General features: G+C 40.6%; 1 protein-coding gene across 12 annotated transcripts in view; it reads left to right on the forward strand.

The window, feature by feature from the left end:
• The window catches only part of ptprsa (protein tyrosine phosphatase receptor type Sa), a 233,349-nt gene that overhangs the window by 82,716 nt on the left and 130,349 nt on the right, over positions 1-20,284 (forward strand). For all 12 annotated transcript variants that reach the window (XM_065244402.1, XM_073813439.1, XM_073813437.1 and 9 more), the window contains one exon: positions 17,509-17,686. In XM_065244402.1, coding sequence (XP_065100474.1) covers positions 17,593-17,686 — 94 coding nt within the window. In that variant the 5' untranslated portion in view covers positions 17,509-17,592. The remainder of the gene's footprint in view (positions 1-17,508; positions 17,687-20,284) is intronic.

Consider the following 20,284-nt stretch of genomic DNA (forward strand, 5'->3'; position numbering starts at 1 on the left):
ATTGTAAATTACTTTCATTATTATCTCATATCATTGACCAATAAAATTCTGACCAATAACATTATGTTTAAAATAGGGGTGTCACGATTCTACAAATCCTCGATTCGATTACATTTTCGATTCTAAGGCCACGATTCGATTCTCGATTTTTTTATTATTCAAAAAAATTTTGAAAGACAAAAATTATATGCCTTTATTATTATTATTATTATAGTTTCACATTAACATGCACATTGCGTGCTTTTCCTCGCATGGGGGTTTGTGGGCTTTACTTTACGCGAGAGAGCTTGTATGTTGAGAGAGGATTTCTTCTTGCACGCAGATGGACTTAATGCACGCGTCTTGGACTCCTCCTAGCATTTGGAATAAAACCGGTGCGTCATAAGCAGCTGCGCTTCTCACGTGCACGCGCTCTCGCATCTGTCCAAAGTCTAAACATAAACTAAAGTAGTAATCCTTACGTATTTGTTCAGTTTTATGCGTTTTATGCAGGCTAAGGCAAACTATCCCTTTTGTTTAAAAGATAACCCGCTGCATCTTGGCGGCTCTCTCACACACGTGCAGAGAGCTGGGCTCTGTCCGAAGGCAGATCACTAGGTAGTAATCCTGTTTATGATATGCATTACAAGGAGTTGTAGCAATACATCCCTCATATTTAAAATATAAATCGCGTTCCGCTGGATCTATGTTTTTAAAGGCACCTCTGAGAGGTTTATTTTCCCCCGCTTGACAGCCGACCTGACGTGGCATGGGGGCATGGCAGCATCGACGATCCCATTTTTTAATTCAAAGTTCGAGGTTGTGACTTAATTTCGATCGATTTCGGTTTAAAATCGAAATCGTGACACCCCTAGTTTAAAACCTTAAATATTAAATAATATTAAATTTCTACTTCCACCCTATCATCTCGGTGTCAAAGCAAGTTCTCCACAGTTCTGCAGCTATAAGTGTGTTTTCCCAGTCTCTCTATTTTTAGCCATTGCCTCGGGTGGAGATGAAATAGATTCTGAAGAAACAGGAGGAATTTGGGTTTTTCTAGAGGCCTTCATTTAATTTTTTCACTTGTTTTTCTCTCTCTTCTGCCAGTACATGGCTATTGTCTTTATTTTAGCCACTGCTTAAACTTCCAATGTCTTTCGCCAGGGAATTCCCAGAACATGAACTCAGCTGGTCCTTTAGCTAGAACTTTTTCCTTTTGAGGCTGTTGTTAATTCCAGTGATGCCCCGAGTCGCACTGTCCCATCAGATTTGAAAAGCTAAACATCAGTCAGGCGTTTTTGAAGTAATTGCTCTACCTGTTAATCTCTTCCAAGCCTCCCCTTGTAATGGTTCATAAACAGCCATGTATTGTATGTATTCATTTAGTTTTTATCAATCAGTGTTGCCTGGAGTACTGGGGAGATTGTATCCACCGCTTGTTGTGACTGCGCTGAATGCGGAGTGAGCCACTTGAATTGCAAATGGCAGGGAGTGTAAGTGCCGTATCACGCTCGGGTAACTAAAGAGGATCAGTGACGTTTCCCGTAGGCAAAGATTTATTGGCGGCTGCCTTCACAGATGCACATTCCCACCTCTGTACACAGTAAAATTTAATGGAGACTTGCCATTCATAGTACAGCGGCTGTTACGCTATTCTCAAAAACAGCTTTAATTGCTTTCAACACAAAAAACAAGCTTGCAGTCAGGGAACATCCAAATTTGGCCACACATTTTCCAGAAGTCCAAATCTCAGTTGCCGTATCCCCAAGTTTACCATTGTGGTCCAGATAGCAGATAATGAGATAACCAGCCCTCATCAGGCCACATCCACATGAAGCCAGAGCTTTCCCTACGCAATCTTTTTCTTCACTCAAAAAAAAGACTGTAAACACGGTGCTGTCTCAAGAAATATCTGCATGCACACGAAACCACTGAAACTGACTCAAATCGATGTAGTATACATGCCGGACCAGTATGTGGTGCTGTATTCTGCCGTGAAAATACATGGAGAAGATGACTTGGAGCATGCTCATAAACCTACGATACGATAAATTACGATACGGAAATTTTTATGTATATTGTAAATCTAGCGCTGTACTACAAACCAAAACCCCTTGCTGGTGTAGGTAGACCCCTGCAGCAAAAAGCGTCTGTTTGACATTGACTCCTTCTGGTACATAATTGATATTCACCCATCTCGTCATAGACAAGGGTTAGATTAAGGTTAAAACTCACACGATAGATAGGGTTTTAAAAATGCAGTCCGCGAGCTTGTAGGCAGAAGGTTGAAATGGCGAATCAGCTGAAATTGTCAAGATAATGAATTCATCCCTGGCTGTAAAAGCTCTCCATACATTAACCTCCTCTTAAAAGGTTAATGCACGCCCTCTCTCCAAGGGGACGGTGTCGAAGCTAAGAGCGCCATGCGTGCAACAATATTGTCGTCGCAGCGGCGTGCACTCTAGCGTTATGTCTAAGGACTGCCCTTATCGTACGGAGAGAGGATATTTCCTTCGCAGTGGAAGCTTATTAGCAAACTAATTGTTAGTGGCGTAAAGGGAAGCCAGGCTCAAGCGTTGGCATGCAGAGAATGGCTCTTAACTTTTCCTCTCCCACACTCTCATTAAAATACCATTCGGAGTAGGGTTATTTATTTTATCTGTGGAATGCTGAGAAGGGGTCGCCAAGTGCATGGAGGAGAGGTACGTTACGTCGACAGAGACGTCCAGCTGGATGCAGTCCCACCACATCGGCACGAAACCTGAGTTTCTGTTTCTACAGAGCCTCTTCTACCACAATAATTATTTTGCAAGCTAATGAGATGGAAAGTAAACAAAAGCCTCATGCATTGTCATTGCGAGGTTGCCCATCTCACTTTATGCGTGTTATGCAATGATCTTTTTTGAATGGGATTTATATAAAAATGTTACGATGTGCGTTGAGGTTCGTTTCGTGCGGCACAAAGTGTCATTTTGTGCCTCTGGCACGGTATTTAAGACTAAAAACTGTTGACATACAGATGTATTCGTAAATTGTAAATCTATGGTCACGTTCATAATAAAGTATTTTTTTCTTTCTAGCATCTGTTTTGTTGCAGGAAAACATGTAGTATCTATTGAAATGATTTAACGTCATAATGAAATGTTTATATAGCTGTTTTTAAAATAATATGTAGTCTACCCAAGAGAACTAATTTGTTTGCTCATAGTTTGATCTTTTATAGCTTAGTAAATGTAATGGAGATCTCAATAAGTATAAGCCTTTACTTAACTGTTGGCAAACATTGATGTGTATGGAGCAGATAATTAAATGTAGATTGTATAGCCAAGATTTCTGAGATGTAAGACGAGAACCGTAACATCTAGATGCAAGTTATGTAGCAAATTGTAGTCTCCATTTAAACTCTCTAGGGGGAAATGTGATGTTTGTAGAGATCTCTGTGATATTTCTTTCTCATGGGTACTTTTAAGATTAGTCTATTCCTTTATATCTCCCTTTATGGTTTAAGTCAAAATTTTCAGGGTCAAATTCCCTCTAATTTGCATCCTGGCAGAAGTGTGAGATTCTCTCATTGGTGTTTGGGGTGCTTGTCAATGTTTTAAAAATAGCAGAAGTCGATTTTACGAAACAGGCACCTTAGTGCCAGTTTTCTGGAACCACACATCTTGCTTCTTGTGCATCCTCCTCTGCGCGCCTGTACGTATTGTGTTTGTCTTTCAGTCTCGTGCGAAAGTGATTGAAGATTGTTTTCTCTAGACGAGCGGTGTCCGAGTGAGAATGTGGAGAAACGGCGAGGGACCTTAAAAAAGAGGGGGCCGGTGAAAGAATGTCAGAAAGTCAGGGCAGATGGACAAAAGGGCCACTGTTATCAGCCCTCAGAATACCACAGCTGGTTCACATTTCCACAGGGAGCAATGGCGACCGACTGCAATCTCCCCTCCTTTTCGCTCTCATACACACACTAAATCTGGCCCTTAGCATACACTCGATGGGTTTGACTGAAATACAAACCCTGGCTGTGGGATGCTAGCTTGCTGCTTGCCAAATCCAGAGGAGCATGTACTCTATAGTGCTGATTTATTGCATCCTGCTATTTTAAAACGATAAACATCCCAAAGAGTAGCATGTTACATTGTTGTCACATAACCTTATTGCATTGCTTGTTTAATTTGGCGAGGAAAGCCCAGGAAAACCAAATTGCTATTTTTTGCTGTCCAGTTGTCAGTTGCATTGCATTTTTCAATGCATTATTGCACCGCTGTTTGCTCTGCAAATGTTGCACATATTTCATACTTGAATACTATGCACTGTAATGTGTTATATGCAATTTTAAAGGGCATCTATTTCATTGCTTAAAACAACGTTATTTTGTGTATTTGGTATAATACTATGTGTTCGCGTGGTTTATGGATAAAAAACACATTATTTTCCACATACCGTACATTTTTGTAGCTCCAGATTTCACTCTCTTCCTGAAACGCACGCATTTGAAAAGCTTGACCTAAAAGTTTGATTACTCATAACTCTCTGAAGAACTATTGCCAGCCTCATCTCACAAGAATTCGTACGTACTTTGGATGAATTCGTACACAGTAAAAATTAAACATGGACCAACTTAAAGCTTACTTCAGTTGGTAACACTGAAACATAAACGTTTTATAAACTTAAATTTTTTCACTTTCAGTGAAAATGTTAAAGGCGCTCTAAGCGAATTGACGCGTTTTAGACCATAAAACATTTTTCGTTACATACAGCAAACATCTCCTCTGCTTGCTGCCTGTCCGCTGATCAAACTGTAAAAAAAACGCGATCTCTGTAGACAGCCCAGGCTTCACAAACGGCAATAACAACATATTGGCCAAACCTAGCACCACAAAACAAAACAAAGTATTCCAGCCAATAAACGACAAAAAGGATTTGGGGGTGGGGGTTGGGCACGTTCGTGAAAGCACGGAAGGGAGGGGGAGGGGGTAGAGTTAGCTACGCTCTGTCTGTTTGAAAACAATTCAAACGTCAACAAAAAATAACGTCTCGCAGATTCGCTTAGAGCGCCTTTAAGGTTTCAAAAAGTACTTATATTAGTAACGCCTAAATATTAAAACATTTTTTAATAAGTGAGAACATTTTAGTTGGAAAAAAACATAAAATTTTTAGGTGTTACCAAGTGAAGTCATTTTTTTAAGTTGATCCAACTTTTACTTTTTGCAGTGTACGAAGTGAAAAACATAATATTATTGTAAAATAAAAAAATTAACGAAACCTCATCCCAATCTAGGGTTGTGCCGATAGACGATAGTATCGTGTATCGACCATCATTAGACATATTGCTAATAGCAGGCTTTCGTGACGATAGTTGGTGATATTTATTATTATTATGATCATCGTTTCACATTAACATGCGCATTGCGTGCTTTCACCTCGCCTGGACTCAATGATGCAGATGGATTAATGGCATCAGTTTTAAGAAGGTTGCGGTCATGACAGCATTGCCCTTGCTTCTTTTTTGTCCACCAATCAAGTGACTTCATAAAAAACATATCGGGCTGACGATAGGACGATCTTAAAATGGGGCATATTGCCCAACACTATCCCTAACCCCAGCGTAACAGGGACAAAAGCAAATCGTACAAAAATGTACGAATGTGGTCGTAAGGAATTAGCCACCTCATAAAATCAGTGTGAATTTCCATGTGATAGTGTTGTTATTGCAGACCATTGCTATATGCATACTGCCATGTGCACATTTGTGCTATTGCGATAATTTCAATATAGCTTGCTTTCTTACTTCTGGCATTGAATTGTGGAAAATGTTATGGTCTGACAGACAGAATCTTTATTTTCTAGCATGTATGCTGTAGTCTGTCACCTACACGCGCCAAATCTATTTCCTTTACTTATCTAACATGTAAACCTGTTAAACCCTGCTCGCTTCTAGACATGCTCACCCCGCTGGAAATAGCTCGCTCTAGTAAACATGGCCGTCTTATGTGTGTTTCATACATGAGTTTATTCACTCCCAGCCTATAATCCCACCGCTTGACTGCCTGTCTGTTCAGCCCCTTGGGCCTTGTTACCGCTCGCACTTGCTCGATCAAGCCCTTGCTTACACACAATTCTCACTGCTTGATCAGAGACGAAGGAGGGTTCTTCTGTGTTTCCCATTTAAAGTCTCTCAGTTGTATTCTAAGGTAAACGCTAACTGAATTGTGTTTTTTATAAGGGCAATAAAACCTTAGCCTTATATTTATTGATTTACTCCGCAATGTTTTTCTTAATCCGTGTACTTTTTTATAAGGTCAACTGCAAAGTAAAAAATAAGTAAATAATCTAAATAAGCAGAATTGCATTTGATATTACGATATTAAAGCATGTTTGTTTTGTAATTAACAATGGCCTGGTCAATGTTGTGCTTTGAGATTTTGTCTGGCGTATTCAAGGTTAAATCCGGCTCTACGTTTTTTCGTGAACTCATCGCCTTGCCCCTTTAAATTTCAGTACGAAACAACCCCACAACTGCTGTTAAAGTTAATTTTGTGTTTAAGCTAGATTTAAAAATAAGAATAAACCAAACTAATTTTATTTTTATCATTTGTAATTTGCCATACATTTCTGAAGTATGGCTGTTTCTAAACACAAGACCTTTTTCTTCTCTACGAAAGAGAGACTTTCTAGAGAACCAAGTTTTTCTCCATGGGAATATCCTCAAGGTTACAAGGATAGTGAGCAAGGCATCTCCCCTAGCAAGATTTGCTTTGGAAAGTTTTTACTCAACAGAGCAAAAGTTTGCCAAGGAAATACATTTTCAATATTTTCAAAGTTGGGGTTAGACAGAATTGAATGACAGAAACAAAACCTTGTATTCCTGATTTTTTACGTACCCAAAAAACCGAATGTTTCGTGCAGAACCACAGTCGTGCTTTTTCTTATTCTTCCCTCGCACAAGCAGTTTTCCCCTTGAGATGGCAGATCCGAGCGAGCCATATGGAGCAGGCTGCATCTTGCTGTGCATGCCTGACGACAACCGAACAGCTTGGGCTGTAGTGGAATGGCAGTCTTTAGTTCTTCTACCACCAGGTTTTCAAAAATGTGCCTTTTCTCTCTCGCTCCCTTCCTTGCACACCCTGTTTATTTTTCACAGTCATTTTTTTCCTCTTCCTAACCAAACAGATGGAAAGAAGGACTAGCATCACATGTTTAGCGAGCAAACACTTATCCATTTACAGCTTTATCCTGGCATAACGATCTGTCGCTTTCAAGCACCCATGAAAACGATGCAACACAACCACTCTTAACTATTGTCCTGCAATGCTCTTAAGGCCTGGGACACATTTCAAGTACGGGAAGGTGTCCGCCACCTTTCCTTAAGAGGAATAGATTATGGAAATGGCAGAAGAGCATACTGTCTGGTGAAGCCGTTGCTTTAAGCCGACATGTGGAGCTTGCCAAAATGCAAACAAAAACATAATTCACAAACAGATTAAGGTTGTCTTGGCCCTTTTTATTTTAGATTTTAGGAAGCGCAGTTGGAAGTTCTTTGATGTTTTCCTCTCCTCTGTGAAACCAGCAGATGTTCAGCACCAGGTGGCTGGACCGGAGAGACTCATAGAAAAGAGCGTCACAGCTTCTTAAAGTATTCAAAATCCTCACGTGTGATTTTGATTAAGTCGACCCACAGATTCTCCTTGCTCAGCGGGCACTAACAAGAATTCGGTGATGTAGAGAGAGGGGGCGGGAGCTAGCTGCAAATAAATACCACTTTCTTGGGGTTGTTTGCTTAGGTATTGATATTAGGTTAGAAAACAAGTAGCTTCATCTGAGATAAGAATTAGACTCTCATTGTTTGCATCTGATTGCGGAGAGCTTTAAGGAACTAAGAATTTGTTAGCGTAACAAGCCTCCAAGCTTGATTTACTTTCCCACAATTCTAGACATTTTTAGTCGGCTCGTCCGATTGTTACAGTAATGACAAATTGATTGTTGTATAATCAGTCGCACAGCAAAGCGGTCCCATGACAATTCCCTCTGTCCGTCAACCAATCACAGAGATTGATTCATCGGTATGTCACGAATGCAGTCTCTCTCAGGAAAGATTTACTCTGCTCGTTTTGCATTCGTTATTTAAGGCTGTTGTTGCACGGGGGCAAGTCAATTAAGCGTTGCTGATGGAGGGGTACTGCAGTGGACAAAGCTGTCGTTTTTATACCTAGATGTTTCTTATTTCTTTGACTGCTTTGAAGTCTGTGGACAAGATGGAGTCCACGGGGCAGCTCATGTGCTACCACTGAGTCGAGCTCTAGTGAGAGGTAATGTCTCGCAGCTTGGAGGACCTGTCAGATGTCTTTAGAGATAAAGAAGCGTAGGCGCCTCTTCGCATTCACGCTGGCTACACCTCACACCGCGCAAGGCTGACTTATCGCCTGATACTCTGTTTAAAAGGCCAGTTGCCTGACATGAGCGAGGATTCTGGGTGCCTCCGGGGTCCTTTTTGGCACGCAATGTTGCCTTTTAACGCCATTGCTCATTACTTTGTGTAAACAGTGAAATACATCAACCCGTTTGTTCGGATGACCTTTTTCTCAATATTATTCTCAGCCATTTTAACCCGACCAGCAAGAAAGGAATGCTGTGTGGTTAAAAGAGCTTTTACCAGCTGTTTGACCCTTTCACCTCTGAACCCTCCTGCAGATTCTCAGTTGTCTGAAGGGGTAATAATGCCCCCTTTCCACCAGAAAGAACTAGGGGCTGGTTCATAGCTAGTCCTGTTCTTAGTTCGAAGTTGGTTCGACTGGTGAGACTTTTAAGAACTGGTTTGCCTTTCTATGAGCTAGAGAGCCACCACAGAGCCAAGTCTTACATCATTGAATATGTCCTGTCCTTTCCAGAAATGTTAGCGCACCAGTGCCAAACATAAACACACCATCAACAATGTCGGATGTTGCATTATTCTTGATGGTCAATGGCTTTGCGTACCTACATTGTCATAACATAACATATTTTATAATTGACCCAGAACAGCGTTAGCCTTAGCTTGTAGCTGCCCTACTAGTATTTTGTCACAGTAACCCCGCTCCATCCCCTGATGCAATCAGTTCTTAAATCTAGACCAGCCTTGTTTTGGTGCTACTTAAGTACTACTTTTCCTGGTTCAGAGTCGGTGCTTTGGATGTTGAACTGATTTGAAATTAGGCTCTGAACCAGCACTCAAACTGCCTTTGTGGAAAAGAGGAACAAGGTTGGGTAAGGAAAGGTTTATTGAGCATTGGTGTAGGCATTTATGATCTACTGTGTAGTGTCAGCGTTACGACTTACTATTCGTCTTATGTAGCCGTTTTTCAAGGTCGAGCTCCAACAATAACCCAGTGTCTTGTTGCATGTTTATGAGTGGCATTTTGATAAGGGGACAGCAGAAACTTTGTGCTAGTTCATTTAGGGACTCCCTAAATGAAGGCAGGCTGCCATTCCCACTTTCCTAGTCCTGCCCCAGTGTAGTCACATGAGCATGTGGGGTCACCTGACCTTTGCCCCCGCTCACATTTTACAATTCCCCTCTTGTGCTACTCAGCGGCACAGTCAGCGAGAACCACAAAGATTAGCAATGTGGGAAAGCAGGACTGTGTGGCTCAGAACTGGGATGCACATAACGGTCTCTGTTTGCCCTTCCCCTGGCAGCTTTTATAATGGCTGTAAAAAGTGGCCACTTGTTATTCCCGAGCAGAGCTGAAAGAAGGTGACAAACATGAGACTCAAATCCAGACCTGGCCATCTGTTTTCTGTCTTCAACATGTCTCTCTCTCTACCCTAGTCATGAACCCATGAACACTTACCTCATTCGCACACAATCGTGTCTGCCTGTGTGTGCATACACTCTCCCGGGGCCTCAGTCTCGGTCAAAATGTGATTATACACTCCTGCACCCACTCACCACAGCGCTGTCATGTAATTACAGTGCTGAGGAGTCAACGTGCTTCAGCAAAATGGTTTTATTATGGCGTATACAGGGGCGAAAAATGCAGAATTCCTAATTTGTTGCCACGGTGACCGTTTGCACTCTTGCAAATTCGGAGCGGGCCCCGTCGAGTGCCATGTGTATAAACAAGGTGACAGGTTGACCCCGAGGTTGTTAATTAACTCAATGAAGTTATTTCAGTTAATGGGACAATACGGGACGCCGGCATCCTTGAGGAAAGAGCTCTTGTTCTGAAAAGCACCACTCGGTTCAGGTGCCATTTAAGCAAATATAAACTCGCAAATGCCTTTTAACACAAAGCGGGTTTGGTGGTCGTAATTATGAGCCACGTTGTTCAGTTCAGTGCCCAAAATGGGCACACATGCCTTTTCCTATTATGATCTTGATTCCTGGCCCACCCCATAGGTTGTCTGCGGCACGGAGTAGCAACACGCTTCCTTCGGCGGTGTGGTTGCACCTAGCGTGCAATAAATGGATCCGCATATAAATTCTAATGTTTCCCCTCCGTCAATATCAGCATAATTGTCCGCATTTCAAAGAGGCCATCGCGTCAGTATCATTATCCAGGTACCAAGTTACTTTTTACCTTGTTTTTAAAGATTTTATACCGCAATTTCATAGCATGTATGTGGAGCTATCCCATCCAATATTTACCAAGCTAAGAAAAGTATTCAAATTTCCACCCGGCACCTGAGCTTAATGTAATTTTATTCCTCACCGGGGTCCGGAATATCAATGCATGCCCATATCTCCCCTTGAAAAGCTCTTCGTTGGTCTAAAAGGGCAGAAATCACATGTAAATGGCTTGGCTGGTGTCCAGAGCTTGACGTCAGTTTTCTTTCAAGGACTAAAGCAGATCTGACCCGTAGCAGCCGGGCCGATTTGTAATTAAGAGATGCCCATACGTGATGTGACTTAAAGGGACACGTTAGCCTGCCAAAGAGTTAGCACAGAACCCTATGCCCTATACTGAAATGAAGAACACCTATTGCTTAACACAGCTCTCATTTCCACTGTTTTTTTTTTGGTGTAAACTTGACTGGGTTTGATTGACAGTATTATGAAATGTGATGTCATGATAATATATTTTTGATATTGTTACACTGTTCTTTGCTGATTTAGTTGATTTTAAGGTGCCCACTACCATGTAGTTGGTCGCAGAACTGACATTCACCCAGTAAAAGCCTCAAAACTCCACGATTTATGGTCATACTCTGGGAGTGTCGCAACAGCTTGCATCGTGTCATATAAACCAAACGTCTCTCCTGGGATTCACATGAAGGTCAACAGCACCTGGTTTTCTGTGACTGACGTGTCAGTGTGAAGCATTGCACGCTTTCTTCTGATCTTAGGGTGGATTTACAAAACACACCCGCACATAAACGTCGCCTCTTGTTTGGTTGCAGTCAAGATTCAGAATTATGCAACGCCTGTTTAGGGAGGAGAAAGACGCTTTCTTGGCAGGGTCCCCTGCCTTGTTGTCTTTTGTCCAGACAGTGAGACTCCTGTTTGTGTTATTTTTTATCAGACATTTTATCCTGGCTCCATTGCATATGAATAGCTGTAGATCATCTCTGTGCCACTGTAAACAAACATAAAGGAAGAGCTTTGGATGTTGGTGATACTGCCTGGATCTCTCTCTTTCTCTCTCTCTCTCTCTCTCTCTCTCTCTCTCTCTCTCTCTCTCTCTCTCTCTCTCTCTCTCTCTCTCTCTCTCTCTCTCTCTCTCTCTCTCTCTCTGCATCCAATATTTACCTAACGCTTTAACAGATTCATGCAAATTGATTTGATTGCTCACCTGTAAAGATGTAAGGTAGGGCACTCACCAAACCTGTCTGGCTTGCAATAAAATAAATAAAAATATATTTTGTGGAATGTCTTTTTATAAGACCATTGAGAGGTTTGTATCATTAAATATTAATATCTTATTACCATAATAAAAAATTCTGTAAATGAAGAAAAAACGAGATGCCATATTACAGTAATGAAAACTAATTTTAAAAATAAAATGTCCCGATGCATTTCAGTAATGGCACTGTTGCATAATGATAATGACAGTTGCTTGGTTTCCATCACACTGATTTTATGAGTATTGCATAAGAAACGAGTGATGGAAATGCCAAATTTTGAATAAAAATCGCTTTATTCGCTAAAAAGTTTTTACTTGTGCGAAAAAGGGTAAATGTGAATAATGGGAGATGGAAACGCATTTGCAGAATCAATCCTGACGTAGCGAACATTAAACTCACGAACTGATTGTCTAGCTGTATCATCTTTCCAATATATGGGGCTCGACGTTGTCGCAATGCCCTTGCTGCTAGTACCTGATTTAAAAAGTCTGCATTTCTTTTTTCAGTTTGGCAAATACAAGTAAATTTATAACTTGCCAAATCGTAATTTTCAAGCATCCTTTTTAACTTACTGTTGGTCACTAATTTACAAATACCAGCATCATTCGCACGAACAACTTGATGGAAACGCACCTTACTTGCATTTGTTTGTTTTTCCTTTTTATGCGCATTTTGAAAAGATTCACTTCATGTTTCAATGGAAACCCAGCTATTGTAGGCTTCATTTCCCATTTGCAAAATAATGTGGGTTTTTCTGTCGATTTTGGGGCGACCTTGATATGCTTTTTAATTAAATGGCTGGCAATAATTCTTTTTGCATACAATATCTATATAATATATGTGGATATCATTTACAGCCTTCTTGTGAAGTAGGAAATGCTTTCAGATAATTTTTTACCAATTGATTGGATGGTTATAAATGGGCATGGCATTACAGAATGAATAAGACTTACAAAGCAGGACTTAGTGACATCATCTAGAATAAAAATTACATTATAAAAGATTGCAAAGACATTATTTTCTATGAATGATCCATGTGTGAATGTTATTCGTATATTGAGAAAGTATGTAGGGACACGTTTGATTTCCCATTGATTGTAAAAGGCAACCATACTGTCAGTGTTGGAGAGGAAATGGTGGGCAAATCATAAAAGTTGATTGGCTGAAATTGACATTTTGCTTTACCATTGGGATGTACATTGGCAGCAGAGTGAACAGGCAGCTAATGTGCTATTCAAAATGGTGTCTTGAACGCGGTCAAAGGACGGCCACAAACTCAAGCCACCTGGACTATGCAGTCAAATCTAGAACTGACATAAATGCCAGATGTGTATGCTCTTACTTTACTACTGTGGACAGACATAAGTGTGTATGACCGCAGAAAGAGTGTATGTCCTTGAAGCCAAAGCCATTCGATCCCTGTTGCATACCATGTCGACAATACTAGGGAATTAATTATTTGCTCACGGGACATTTGGTGACTAAGACCCCTCACTAAGAGAGATTTTCCTTAATTTGGTTTTAACCATGCATTTTAAATCACACAATCTGTCTATATGATTGGGGCGAAACACTTAAAGGTTATCCTGAACGAGCGCTTGTGTTCGTTTCGGTGGTCAGCTTGATCATTTTGGTAGTGGGATACGTTTAAGGGTGTGTGGTTATTAAACGACATCACAAAATACTTAATTAAAGAGTAATGGTTTCAATTGCGCATAATTTTGCATTACAAACGATTAGCAATCACTTCACGCAAAATTAACACGGCATGCATCACTTCACTTAATAGTTATTGGTCTCTTATCATACATATTAGCGGAATTAACACTATCCATCTACTTTTGATGTAAACAAATGCTTTATTTCTCATCTACAATGTCTTGTTCCTTTGTCAAATGTGACCGATAGGCGTTTATATTGCGATGTTTGCGAGCACGCCCGATCTCGCTGTTATCGGCGCTTTGATCTCTTTATTGAAGATTGGTCTCTGGGGCACTTAATTGGGAGTTTTAATTGGATGTCCGCCATGCTCTCTTCCTTCCCGTTTCCTCATTCAGACTCACTGGGGACTCTGATCTGGCTGCTGGTTTCCTCTGATTATCCAGCTTTAAAAATCACACACTGGCATTAGACGTCTCCCAGTTGTTCTGCCGCTACATCTGTTTCTTTTCTGAGCGTCTGCACGGTAGTTGGTTTCTTCATCTGCATGCCTTGCAGCTAGGTTTTTGCCAATCTGTGGGAGATACTCGCACGCCGCTCAAGTCCATACATGCACATGGGCGTATATAAACCCACAGTGCTCTCGCTGTGTCTCAGCTGCCCTCCCCCCGCAGGAGTAACAGCACTGCGGATTTCGTAATTATCACTCGCATTAATATTAACGCATTAAATGCGGCATGCACCCTCGCATACAAAGGCAACACTTGCGCTGGGAATGTTTACGACTGGCTGCGTTCAAAGGGGCTTCTTCAAAGATGTTTTGATATTACTGTTTATGTGCTAGAACGTAAATTGTGGCTTTGAAGCTGGTGGTTAAAACTAGCCGCATTTTAATATGCCTATTATTTGAAAGTTGTCTTTTGATGCAGTAACTAATTATTTTTAACATTTTAAAATGATAAATTTTGGTTTTAAAACTCGCATGCTTTCTCTCGCATTCTTGCTCTCATTTCAGCACTGCGTTCAACATGTTAGCATTAATAATGTATGGAAACATGAAAGATTAGGAAGGCAACCAGTTGTAGAAAGCAGCCTCGATTACATCTTACTGCTGGAATGCAACATTCAACAGAAAACACGCTACGTGTTGGCATTGAAGAACGATGAGATGAGGAAAAGATAGAAATCAAAGCGAGTGCGAGATTAAAAGGAAAGGATAAAATGATAGTATGGGAAAGAAAATGAATGCATGCCTCAAAAGATAGCTGTCAAATGTTGCAACCTTGCCATCTAACATATAAAGGCATGTTTAAACCATATGCATCATCCGTATTATTTTTTTATTGAGCTGTTTTTTATACATCTATGTTGTTTCCTGGTTTATTATGGACATTAAAAACAAGCCTAGAATATGCTTCTTATTGCTCAATTATTCATAGGTCCTTCTGCATATTGCACAGCATTACGGTTGAAATATACGTCCCTTTCCCAGCATCTGAAGGCTTAACCAGGTGAACATGAATTAAGATTAAGAACAAGCTGTAAGAGTTTGTCACATATATGGTACAGTATATAATAAAATATAGGCTTTCGTTTGAAGGCTAAACGCTAATCTAGACATATTAGTTTTTTCTGCGTTAGGTAATCTATCAGGGGTATGATAGCGGTTGGGTGGGCATCTGTCGAATCTGAAATGTCAGCTAGCTTGGAAACAGCTGGAAGCCATCTGCACTTACCTCATACTTAATTTAAATGCTTATAATATCTAATAACCTTACCCTGGGTTCACATCGGCCGCGTTTGAGGCGTCAAATTTGTGTTTACAGTGTCTAGTTTGCTGCTTGAACATTTTGAGTTTACTCGCTTCATTTGTGAAATTCTAGTCATGGAGACATTCATGCGGAAATTCGCGTCATGGGAGGGGCTTCTGCGACTTCGCTCGCTTCCTGTAATCACGTCACTACTAGAGCAAGCTCCTGATTGGTTAACGTGGCGCGTTTTTCCACCAAAGTTCAAGTTTTTCAACTAGCGCGTTTGTTTTGCACAACGCTTAATTTTGCACCATTCGCGCAAACTAGGCGTGCGAATAAGCGGAATTGTGCCTACCGCGCTAAACGCCTCATTCGCGCCACGAGACCTCCAGAGACCTGAAATCACTCGCGCATGACGCCTCTACCACGCCTGGTCTAAACGCATTATTAGGGCTTTACGTATATTCTAATATTTACATATAGTCTACTATTTATTGAGCTATGAGATGATGATATACCATAGTTTTTTTATTGCAGCAAACCGAGTTTAACCTTCCAGCACCCATACCTGGTAAAAAAGGCTGCTTTAGGACTTTTGCTCTTCTGCCAATATAAAATAGGAACATAAATCCCAACAGACTTGTTCCTCTTGTCTGGGAACACCATGCCCGGTCTGGGCCCTCTGGTTGTGATGCTCAAGAACAGAAGCCTTCGAGTGACATGCTTTCAATTGTTTATATGTTGTTGAGTTTTCTGTCGGCATACAGGTTGACAGGAAACCCCTAGTTGACAAGCCAGCTGTCACCGGGCTCTCACTCCCACTTTATGACTAGCAGGCTCTCTGGAAACATAACGCATGCTAGGCTAGAAGAGCAGACCGATGCGGTGGCGGGCATGCGTGTAGGCATGCCATTGTGCTTTGTAGCCATCTTGGTAGGACACAAAAGACTTATTGTCAAAGTTTAAAGCACCTCATGAGGCCGCGAGGTAGGAGGATAGTAGAGTCCTTCTGCATTGTATTGTGTTGCCGGCTATGACACAATCTTATTTACATAGCGGTCGTCAAGCACTTTTGAATGTTTGGGGTATAATGTGGATGACAAAGATTTTGCAAACAGCGTTTATAATCTATTACAAAAATAGTTGTGAGCGAATTTCATTATTAATAAATTGGTCTGTGAAGTCACATGTCTCAATGTGTTGCTTTTGCACTTTAAAGCTACATTTTTACACAGGAATATGCTAATTTAATCAAATTGACTTGATATTTAGTTTTTTATCCGATTAATCTGGAAAAATATTGTCCGATTAATGAAAATAATCGTTAGTTGCGGCCCTATTTACGTTGTACATATTGAGCCGGTTTCCCGGACAGGGATTAGATTTGTCCTAGAATAAAATAAATGTAAAAGCTGTCCTGACAGATATTAAAATACACCAGTGCCCTTTGTTTTGTCTCAAAATGCACACAAGTAATGTTTTGATTAAGGCATGTTAACTAGTTATATTTCCTAATTAAACTAAGGCCTAGTCCTGGCTTAGGCTAATTCCTTTCCAGGAAACCACCCCTTAAAGTTTACATGTAACATTAACAGTGGATGTCGTTTTGATGGCGATCATTGCTCTTTTATTATTCCAAACGTATGCTTGATGTATAAAAACTACGGTATATGAGCTATGTGTTGGGTTGCCAGTGTTTTTAAGGTGGCAGCATCATGCCCCTCGTCCCTACTCTCAGGTTTTCTCCAGGTTGACAAGTGTCGCTTTGTACAGTTTTAATGGTTCCTGTCAACAGCTCTTTAGATCTCGACTTGAGTGCCGTGAACGCCACTACACGTGTTTGTCTCTTGCCATCTGATGTTGTTGCCATTTTTAATTAAATGGTTTACAAGCACGTTTGCTGGGTTTCCGCCCCGCGCTTGTGAAACACAGCAACCCGCAGTCGACTCCAGAGGCGGAGACGGGGGGATTAATCGCAATTTGGCTAAAACAAAGAGACGCCGTCTGAAATATTGATGAGTGTCTTCGTAATTACATGATGGGCGGATAAGTAAATAATGACGAGATCCAGCGATAAAGCCTGACTAATTATGAGTTGTGTAAAACAGTTAATTGAGAGTCTGCAGGCGTTCAGGCGGGCTGAACTCGGGGGATGTGAGCTAAACCAGCAATGGAAAGATTCGTGAAGCGTTTCTGGAAAAATGTGTGAATGTACTTGATGGTTGACTGGGAAGCAATGTTAACACACAAGATTTGTTTGCCTTGATCACTGTACTCACCGTGGTTTCTTTATTTTTTCTAGATTGCAAAACGTCCAGCGTGCAGACCCCTCATCTCCAGCTTGCGGGGCCGCGGCTGTCCAGCCAGGTCAAAGGTCATCTGCAAAATGATGCCAGCCGGCCACCTGCCCTACCTGCCAACCCTGCTCTCCCTGAGTGCCCTGCTGCTGTCCCCGCTGCTCACCGGCTCTCTGGCCTTATGTAAGCTCAAACTTAGCCTAAGCTTAAGATAAAGGTTTTAACGCCTCGAGAGACATGGAGAGAGAGATTGTAGTATGTCGGAATATTTACTCTCCTCAAGCGTATATCTCTTCATCAAACAGGATCCTCATTGGCGTCTTTTAATTTTCAAGGCTTGAAGTCTGGATTTGTTCTGCACCATTTCACCCCTAAGATGGATTTAGAAATGCATTAGGAAAACAAAACCAAAGAGTTGAGTGAAGTTAAGATATGAGAGGGCAAAAAGGGGGGCTGGGGGGGCGAAGCCTCCCTGCTCCTTTCAGCCCTATAAAATAGGTGTAATGCAAGAGAATAGGCCAGGCTTAGATACAGCACAGCTTTGTTTGTCTGACATTGTTCTGTTTATCTATTTCTTGGTTTTAAAGAACGACCCTGAAGAGAATATCTAATGAATGTCTGATGTCTATTTCTAATATTGGATTTAGTTTGTAAGCATTCTTGTGCAATAGCATTAATACACTTTTTAAATCGAAGCATGTGACTTATTCTCAGTGCTTTCAGGGCGTTAACAAGACCTCTCTTGTGATTTCAACCAATGCACACTGCTTTTCCTATTTTAAGTAAAGGGTAGTAAATCTCTCACTATCAATCCATCAATCTCTATTTTTTATAATTATGGTTGTCACACTTCCAAGCTCTTACTGTATTTTTATCTTTATTTAGAAGCTAGCGTGATTGTGGATGTTTACCAGGCAGTGCATATCGCCCCTCTCGGTCTCAAAGCTCTAATCACTACACCCCCCCCATCCCCCAAACCCCTGGCCGCCAAATCCCGCACCCCCTCCTCCTCACGGAGACGTCTGATTGGCTCGGATGTTGTTTATTGTATTCTCAGTCTCCGATCTCTAATTAGTGTCTCGTCACGTTGGCGTACAGCACAGCTGGCTAGGGACGAAGGTTTTTTTGTGCCGTTTTGGATATTTGTGTTCTGACGAAAGCTTCTCGCTACTGTTGGGTGCGGTTGAGTCAACATGACAACGCAAACGGCTTTCGTAATTTGACCTTCAAAACTTTTTGTGTTGTTTTAAAATGCGTTAAGCGTATCCCACACATTGTTTCTTGAATCTATTGACTTTTCTATAATTGCAATAACCTTCGATATTAGCGAGATATATGAATGCTGCATTATCTTCAGCTGTAGTTGAAAACAATGACGTTTAAAAACAAAACTATTTTTTTATAAAGTTATTACATTCAGACGAAAGAATACAAAGACAAACATTCTTTGTGTTTTGAAATAATGTGCAGCGATAAATGGCTGGGTATAAAGCGAACATGTTTTAGAAAAGTAAATATGGTCACTTCATGTTGACTTTAAACTTGACCCCTCCCAGACTTTCTGAACCTCTCTTTGTTTACATATATAACCTGCCCAATGGTGTCGCACCCCCACCCAGATGCACACAAAAAGTGCAGGTGGGCTTGCGGTTGCTCTCTTATACACAGCTGCACACACACTATCTCGCTCGCTCGCTTGCTCTCTCTCTCTCACCCAGGCTTTTATTTCGACATACACAAAGCCAGTAGATGTCACCTCTCTGTGCGCTTGCCAATTGCATGATGTCATCCATTTCGCCTCGCTCTCTCTCCTTCGCTCGCTCGTGCACTCTTCTCTGCACTCATAAATCAACATGTGGAGGAGACATTTTTAATCAAAAAGAAAAAAGCTTTGAATAAATCTTTGCTGCTGGTAATAAAGCTTTAGGCTTGTTTGTGTGCGTCGAATGTCCAGCTCTTCACATTAACAGGATTAGCTTTCGACCTGCACACACACGCTCTCCATCCCCACTATAGGACAATATAGAAAAAATGGATTTGGATGAATTTACAGCTAGCATTAGCTGTGGTTTATTTCGGACTTGAATCAAGATTGGTGATATATGGATATTTTGCCCAGATTGATTAAAGTAGTGGATATTTTGATTATGTCAGCAAAAATGTTCTAACATTTCAGCATGTTTGCGTATTAACACGTATAAACTTTTTATTGTTAATATTTTTTATATTTTTAAAAGTAACACTCAAGATTTTTTTATGTTTGCTTAAAGTGATCTATTTAAAAAATGGATATTTAAATTTTCCTACAAAAACATTTGTTCCACAAAGAGCTGTCATGTCTACACAATTATCATGGCAAAAATAGCGCATAATCTCGATAAGTATTGCGCTATTTCACCCAATTTATAAATAAATAGTAATATCATTCAGATTCATCTTTTGTAGTGTTTATTTTGTTTTATTCATCAATTTTTGACAATTAATTATACTCAAAATCAGTGGTTCTCAAACCTTTTGGCATGCGCCCCCTTCAAAAGAAAATTCATGACATAAAAATAAAAAATTTTTTTCGAATTTCAATTAAATGGTTAATAAAACAATATATTAAGTACAATGTAGTGCTGTTAGTTTCCTTCTTATTCTGATGTATAATTTCACAGAATATATGATCAATTCTACCTAGGGCTGTCACGATTTTGAAATTTGGCTGACGGTTAATTGTTTAATAAATTGTGACGGTTATGACGATTAATTGCCTGTTTATTGCTTTGACATTTAATT

This window comes from Paramisgurnus dabryanus, chromosome 24, assembly GCF_030506205.2.
Source record: "Paramisgurnus dabryanus chromosome 24, PD_genome_1.1, whole genome shotgun sequence".
Lineage (NCBI taxonomy): Eukaryota > Metazoa > Chordata > Actinopteri > Cypriniformes > Cobitidae > Paramisgurnus > Paramisgurnus dabryanus.